Source organism: Suricata suricatta, chromosome 16 (genome assembly GCF_006229205.1).
Source record: "Suricata suricatta isolate VVHF042 chromosome 16, meerkat_22Aug2017_6uvM2_HiC, whole genome shotgun sequence".
Lineage (NCBI taxonomy): Eukaryota > Metazoa > Chordata > Mammalia > Carnivora > Herpestidae > Suricata > Suricata suricatta.
The window spans coordinates 4231288-4238973 of NC_043715.1; the positions used below are offsets into that span (position 1 = coordinate 4231288).

General features: G+C 63.4%; 1 protein-coding gene across 1 annotated transcript in view; it reads right to left on the bottom strand.

The window, feature by feature from the left end:
• Positions 1–6315: 6315 nt before the first annotated feature.
• The window catches only part of MLYCD (malonyl-CoA decarboxylase), a 9764-nt gene continuing 8393 nt past the window's right edge, over positions 6316–7686 (bottom strand). Inside the window, exon 4 of the mRNA XM_029926144.1 lies at positions 6316–7590. Within this exon, the coding sequence (XP_029782004.1) occupies positions 6933–7590 (658 nt within the window). The 3' untranslated portion in view covers positions 6316–6932. The remainder of the gene's footprint in view (positions 7591–7686) is intronic.

Genomic DNA, 7686 nt, shown 5'->3' on the forward strand with positions numbered 1-7686 from the left:
ATGGTCACCGAATGACTGCCGATTGGGGTGACGGGTCCTAAATTTAGTGGGATGTGTGATCTGGGCTCTGTGCCTGAACCAAAAAGCCGTGTCCTCGGTCCCGAAGGACTGGAGAGGGGATCCTCTGGGACAAATGGCCCCACTCCTCCTCCCTTGTAAATGACCTCTGATTCCGTCTCAGGGTCTGGAGAACTCGAGGTGGGGGCGCCTTGGGATAACAGGGAGCAGAAGGCTTGGGCCGGCCTGGATGACACAGCGGCCCTCAGTGTGGCTCCCCCCTCCGAGGCCCTGTGAGAGGTCTTGGGGCAGGTTTGATGCCAGGACTGTGGACACCAGTGGGAAGGGGCACCAGGGCCCCAGCTCCGGACAGGAAGAGGCAGCACCGCCATCTAGTGGCGAGCAGGGTGGGCGGCACCCTTGATCCGCTGATTGAGACCCAGTCGTTTGAGGTGCAGGCTTTCTAGCACTGGACCGTCTCTGACCCTGAGGGATGGTGGCCTGAGGCAGAACTGGGACTCATGGCTCCTTGCCTCTCCAGCCGTGGCCTGTCACCATCCAAGGAACCCCCACATCTCAAGCAGCCCCAGGAGGTGACATCAGCTGTGACATCAGCACTCAGGGGCAGCCCTGCCTTTGCATCCAGGTGGCGGGATTTGGGGACATCGTCTGGCTTGGGAGTCGTGGGACTATGGAAGAGAATTGTCTTTTGAAGTTCCTTGTGTTTAAAGAGAGGCAGCAGTTGGCACAGTGTTGCCAGACGAGCAGGCCTCTCAGCCCTCCGGCCTCAGTGCGGTCACCTGTCCCTCGGGGACAGAGGTCCTCCATCACAGGCTGCTGCAGGGGGTGCACACCATGGCGAGCCAAGGCCCTGGTTATGCCTGTAAGGAAGAGCACTCACCGAGGGCAGCTGGGGTCATGGCTCCTGGGCAGGAGGTGGATTTGGAGAAAGCGGGCCCCCGTGGCTTCCAGCAGGAAGAAGGGCTGCATCCTGGCCCCACAGGGTGGCCCAGGGCAGGATGGTGCGGGCAGAGCCAGGGCCGAAGGCCAGAGGAGGGGCTTCGGGCCAGGAGCCCAGCAGGGCGATAAGTGTGGTCAAGGCCAGGCATCCCCCGAGGTGTCTGGATGGGAGGCGGCCCTGGGACCCCCGTGTGACCTGTGGCCCAGACTGTGCTGGTGTAAGAACCAGGCAGGACCCTCAGGGAGCCTGTATCTAGGTGGGGGGAGACACACACATGCGCACACACAGGAACACGTGCCTCACGGAGAAGGCTATCAGGAGGGACAGGTCTCCGATGTGAGGACAGCCTGTCAGGAGTCAGGGACATTTCCTGAGAGAGGAGCACTGGACAGAATGCAGGAGATGGCAGCCCTTCCCCTGGGAAGTGGCATGGAGAGCCTTTCAGGCTGAGGGACCTTCTTGCTCTGGGCACAGGGAGGAGCGCGGGGGGTCCTGGGCGCTGAGAGAAGGCTGCAGACAGGAGTGCCCAGGACAACTCTGGGAAGGCTGTGTGTGTGAGAGAGGGGAGAAGGGGAGGAGGGAGGAGGGGAGGAGGGGGAAGAAGGGATGAGGGGGGAGGAGGGAGGAGGGCCGTAGGTATGATTTGCATTTCAGAACAGTGGCTGCGTGCGGAGAGGGGAGGCTGGAAGGGTCCTGGCACGGACACCAGCCAGTGGCGGCGAAGCCACTTCCTGCAGGAGATCAGGTGGGAAGACGGGAAGTGGCTGGTCCAGCACTGGGGAGCAGGTGGGATGTGGGCGAGCCTGGGGACGGCACCGTCCGGGTTGGGGTACAGGCTGGACGGCTGGGGGTGGCCTCGTGGGGAAGGGGTGGAGGGAAGGGTCCGCGTGCGGCCGTGGCCGGCGGAGCCTGCAGCATGGCCGAGACGTGCAGGAGACACCGGGGCGCTCGCTTGTGTCCCGAGCGCTGCGCTGTCCACACACACACACAGGTCGTCGGGGGCGGCCACAGAAGTGACTGTCCTATCGGGGACACTTCTGAGAGGGAGGGGAGGGGAAGCTGTGTTAGCCACTGTGCCAGGACCACAGCGCCTCAGAGACTGCTGCAGGCCGGGGAAGACGGTGAGTGTCTCGTGGTGAAGATGTGGGTGGAGAGAGACCCTGGAGGGGCGGGGCTCCTGGGACCAGGCCCTGAGTGACGTGCAGGGCTGGGCAGGCAGCGGGCCGGCCGGAGAGCGTGTGAGCTTCGGGGCTGGGACAGTGTCTGGGGAACCGAGTCCACACGGTCGGGACTGCTGCCACGGGGCACCTGATGGACCTGCCCTCCGGAGGGTGCGGGCGAGAGCTAGCGGCCAGCCCCCCTCGGGGCAGTCTGACCCTCCTCAGGCAGCTCCCTGGTCACCCTCCATCCCTGCCCTTAACCAGGCCGGGCTGAACCACGCACTCAGGACGCGAGCTCCTCCAGTGGGTGGGGGTGTGTACTGAGCCCTACCGTGTGCAGGCACCACAGAGAGACCTGGGGCTTTGGGCCTCTGTCCCAGCCTCTAGTAGGCCCGCCCCTCCTTCCTCTGGCCTTTCGGCGTCTCAGTGATGAAGAGCAGTCGCCAGAGGGCACCAGACAGAGGGCGGGCCTCAGGCTGCAGGTCCTAGAGGACAGTTTGCTGTCTCCAAGCCAAGCCACCACCGTCCTGCCCTGGCCAGGGAGCCGGGGGTGACCAGAGTGACACAGGAAGGCGGCGCCTGTGGCGGAGGCAGGCCTCCAGGACCAGCAGGACCAGCTGTGCAGGAGCGGGAGGGGAGATGGCGCCCTGGGCGGTAGGCAGGCCTCCCCCGGGGGTTGGCTGGTCCATATACCACACTATGGCTCTCTCTCTGCTTGGGCCTCTGAGCCCCTGTTCCGTGTGCCCAGAACTAGCTGGCGCTGGGCACCCATTCTGGCCGCGCAGGGACGTCAGTGAGCACTCTAGTTCCACGATAGACTCCAACAGCCAAGACCAGAAAGAGACAAGACCCTTGAACTCCCGCTCTAACTGGAGCCCACTGCTCATACTTCCCGTCGCACGCTTTCCCGGGGGCGCTGACGGTGGTCTGCAATGCTGGAACATGCCAATCACCAGGCTCCAATCACCAGGCCTGAAAAGCCCCGGTAGAGACTGAACGCCTACATCACACCCCACACGGCCTTCTGCGCCCTTGACCACTCAGCGCTGAACACCCCCTGCCCCCACCCCTGACCTCACGCTCCCTGCCTGTTCTGCACGAACTCACCCCCCAAACCTCTTCCTGTAAAACTCTGTCCCTGTTGCGGGCGGAGGGGTGGGTTGTTAAGGCTTGAGCCTCCCATGCCCCCGCCCTGTGCTGCTGGCACCCGAAATACATTCCTCCTCTTCTGAGTTATTGCTTCCCTTGCTCAGCAACAGTGGTGGCAAACCCAGCCCGGAGCTATGCTTCTGATTTGTGCAGCCCCTGGAAACCCCTGGGCAGGGGCACTGGACCCATGGCAGCACCAGCCTTGCCCGCTGGTTTGCAGCTGGGATAGATCACTAACAAAACAAAGCAAAAAAAAAAAAAAAGTAAATCACGTAAAAGATCTACAGGGTGGGAGAGTCCTGCCCTGGATCCATCCCCCTTTGCCAGAGCCTCAGGGTCCTGACATTCCTTGTCCTTGGTCGCCTCGCCTACCCAGCTGCCTTTCCGACTCTGTCCCCGCTCGCTCCTGCCAGGTGGCTGGGTGCCGCCTCGCCGTAGCTGGTCCCGGGAGGCGGGCTGGCGCAGGGAAAGCAGGTTCTGGCCCAGGCCAGGCCCCCAGCCTCCCCGCTCCCCCTTCGCCAGCTGCTCAGCCCTCCTGGAACCTCAGTTTCCTTATCTGTAAACGAGAGACGCTCCCTCAGGCGTCACGGCTGGGGGTGAGGGGACCATGGGGCCGGAGCAGAGATAAACGCTATTTCTTGCTGTTTTTCTGGACGCTCAGAGATTATCGAGGTGAGACATTCAAATGCATTTGAAAACAAAATAGAGAGGCGGGAAACAGACCCGGGGTCCCCTCCATCAATTCTGCTAAACTGCAAATAACGCAGAAACGGTCTGTGGTGAATGGAAGCCATGGAGCCGCTGCCCGTTCTAACAGATAAGAACGGACTTCCTGTTCCGAGCGCTTTAGAATCCAATCAGAAATCAGAGACGTCCCTTCCATTGGAATGTGATCATGCCCTATGCCTAATTTCCAACAAAGCCCAGGACGGGCTGATCCTTGCAGCAATGCTGTGGGAGCCTCCCCGCTCACTTCAAGGTGCACAGAGGAGGAGGAAGCCGCCCCTTGCAGGGGTGTAAGGCCCCGGATGCCCAAGGGAGGGCGGAGCTGTGCACACCCTTAGTGGCTCCTGGGGGGAGGACAGGGGAGGTCCAGCCCTGAGAAACACAGAGGCACGGAGGGCAGGGAGAAGGGGAGAGGGGGAGGGAGCGGGAGGGAGGGCGGGGGGAGAGGAGGAGAGAGAGCAGGCATCAGCGACTCTCAGCCTCCTAAGTGCCTGCCTCTTCTTCCCTGGGGAACAAATTATGCCAGGCGGTCACCTCTAGAAATGGTCACCAGAAGCCAGAAATCCGGCATTCTCATTTCTAAATAATGGGATGGCCCCGTCCTCGGGGCTTCTCAGCAGCCCTGGCATACCGATGGGGAGACCGAGGCAGAGTGAGGCCAGGCGGCTCCAACCGCAGGCCATGCACTGTGATTCGGAACAGGAAGGGGCCGTGAACAAGTCTGAGCAGGTGGGTCCCGAGTCCATTAGCATCCGAGAATCAGAATTAATCCTCTCTCCGGCAGACCCCAGGACTCAGCCTGTGGCAAGACCCTTGTGGAGGGACGCACAGAGGCGAAGGTATCGGAGCTCAGACCAGCGGGTCGGGGAGCGGGGCAGAGGCGGGAGCAGGCTCTGTGGTTGGGGGGGGCGTGGAGAACAGCTTCAGGCCTGAACTGGGCAGGCTGTGGGGACTAAGGACACCACTTCTGGAGCCCCTCTGTGGGCACTTTACAGAGGACGGCGCTGTGGTCCGAGGGGTTGCCCAGGGCTCCCCGAGAGCAAGTGGGCTGGAGCCCGGGTCCGGGAGAAGCACCTCCACCTGCAGCTACCGCGACCCCCTCGAAATGACGTCCCCTGGGTGCTGGGCAGTGGTCAGCGGGAGGGACATTCATGACGCCAGGATCCAGGGACCTGCCACCGCCCTCCAAGCCCACGGTGCCCTGGCCGTTTTGCACAGGACGGTGTGCGTACCCCTGGGCAGTCGTCCCTCCCAGGGAGCGGGGCGCCGGGCCCCTCTGGGGCTGCGTGGGATGCACAAACAGTAGGGGCTCCTGCAGCACAGGGGTGAGGCGGTGTCAGCTCAGCGCAGCGCCACGAGGCGGCCCAGCTCCCCCTTCGGGGACTTGGACTGGACACCTGGAGGCAGGGCACCCAGCCACCCACGTCCACGGCAGGCTGTCGTCACCGCCCGAGTGGAGGCTGGAGACCCAAGGGCAGGGTGCCAGCGTGGCTGGGGGAGGGCCCTCTCTGGCCCCCCACATGGCGGAAGGGCCGGGGCTCTGCTCTTGTTAGGGGCACCAATCCGCCCACGAGGGCCCCACTTTCACGCCCTAATCACCCCCTAGGCCCTCACCTCCTAAAACCGTCACCTTTGGGGGTTAGGGTTCAAGATATGAATGGGGGGTACAACATTCAGACCACAGCACCATCCGAGTCCGGCCGGCCCACCTTACAAAGCGCCGGCAGGGAGTCAGGGTGTGAGGCTTGGCGGGGAAGAAAACCCCTGGGGTGGAAGGGCCCAGCGACGGGCACACGGCCTCCCCTGGCGGTCCTGTCCGCTTCTGCGGATTTGGTCTGAAAAGTCCCGCAAGAGGAAGCTCAGTAACTCGAGGGCATAAGCGTGGGGGCGCAGGGCTGGGGTCCAAGGCGCACCCGCCACGCGGAAGCGGCTCCCGCGTGAACTCTCCCGAGGCCCCCGGGGGGCGGGGGCCCAGCTCCAGGGCTCAAGCACGAGGTGAGCTCGCGGCCGAGCGGGTGGCACCGGCTTGCTGCCCCCAGGACCCAGACGGAGAGAGATTCCTAGCGCTGACCGCCGTCACGGCGTTCCTGATCAGGCACCTGCCCGTGCGGGAGGGGACGCAGGACTGGGGGCGGGTCTGGAAGGCGAAGGGCACAGAAGCCCGGGGGACCGTCTGCTGGAGTGAGGACAGGCACACGGACACCCGCACCGCTCCCACAACCCGGGACGCTCCCCCCGCCCCCGCCTCTCCCTCCTCACCGGACGCCCACCCACGCCCAGCTCGCGAGGGCCCGGCTCTCGGAGGTGACCAGCACGCCGACGTAAACAACCACAGGTTTAATGCTCCGAGGAAGAAACTTCTGTACTATGGGGGTCGTGAGAAGCCTGCAGCACGGAAATCGTAGAGTTTACAACCCGATTTAAGCCCCAAGTGACGACACCTCGTGTGCTCAACGGTTTTGGCGAACGGTGCACGGTCACGAACATCTGCATACGTTTGGGATCTCCGAAATTTGAGTGAAATGCAGCACAGCCCTCTGTGCCCTGGGAGCGAGCGGAGAGAACCGGCTAGGACATCCACGGCTGAACCGCGTTCCAAGCCTGTCACCGGTCCACCCTGGGGCCACAGCCAGCGGAGGCTCTAGAGCTTTCTAAAGGCGGGGGTGCCACCGCGCCCGCTCTGGCAGGGCGCCAGGCCGCTCTCCTGGGGACAGCACGGCGTCCCCACCCAGTCCACCTGTGCCACCATCTCGCCCCAGGCTCCACGCCTCACTCTCTCGCCATGGGAGTTAGGACACGGCCTTCCAGTGTGGCCTTGCTCTGGGCAAGAGGGCACACGTTAGCTCTGCTTTACTAAAAAAGCCTAGCTCCCCCAACCCCCTTGATCTGTCCAGAAAACGGTTGTTTCCTGAGTCAGAGATGAGTGCGTCAGGACCGGTTTATAGTTTGCTGTTCTTCTGGAACTGGGCCACGAGGCTGAGCACCTGCTCCGAGGCCTTGATGGTCTTCGAGCAGAGGTAGCTGGTGCTGTTGGGGGCCGTCTCGTCCGGATAGTAGCGGTAGTTGGCCATCAGGCCGCAGGAGCTGCTCAGTCCCTTGAGGCTCGTGTCGGCCAGCCAGTTGATGCGCCACATGGTGGCCCCGTTCTGCAGGTGGAAGTTCGCCACGGGGTTCAGGGCATAGCCCCGGTGCTTCTCCCCGTACAGGTACCAGGCGCAGAGCCGCATCAGCGGGGCCTGGAGCGCCCTGACCAGCCTCTCCGACCTCACCCACTCGTTGCTGCTGAGCGAGACCTTGAGGGCCTCGTGGGCGGGGCCGCCGAGGATCTCCGAGATCTCGTCACGTTCAGAATCCGTGAGCAGCTCGCTCCGCGTGGCCTCCTTGGCTTGTGTGTTGAGGAGCCCCAGGAGCCACTTGGTGAATCCAGGGATCGGAGACAGACTCGAAAACGTCCCGAGATGAGGGAACTCTTTCTGTGGGGCACGGTCGGTGGGGGAGGAAGGTGGAGAGAACACACACGTCAGCAGGAAGGTCACCAAGACGAGACGCTGTCCACTTACCATCCACGCACCGCTCGCCGCTGCGTGCGCATGTGGTCTGCAGCGCACCTGGGGGTGCGTTCACGGTCTCCTCCCGAGGGCCGTCTGTTAAGACCCTGACGTATGCCAGGCCCCAGAGGTACCCTCAGTCCCC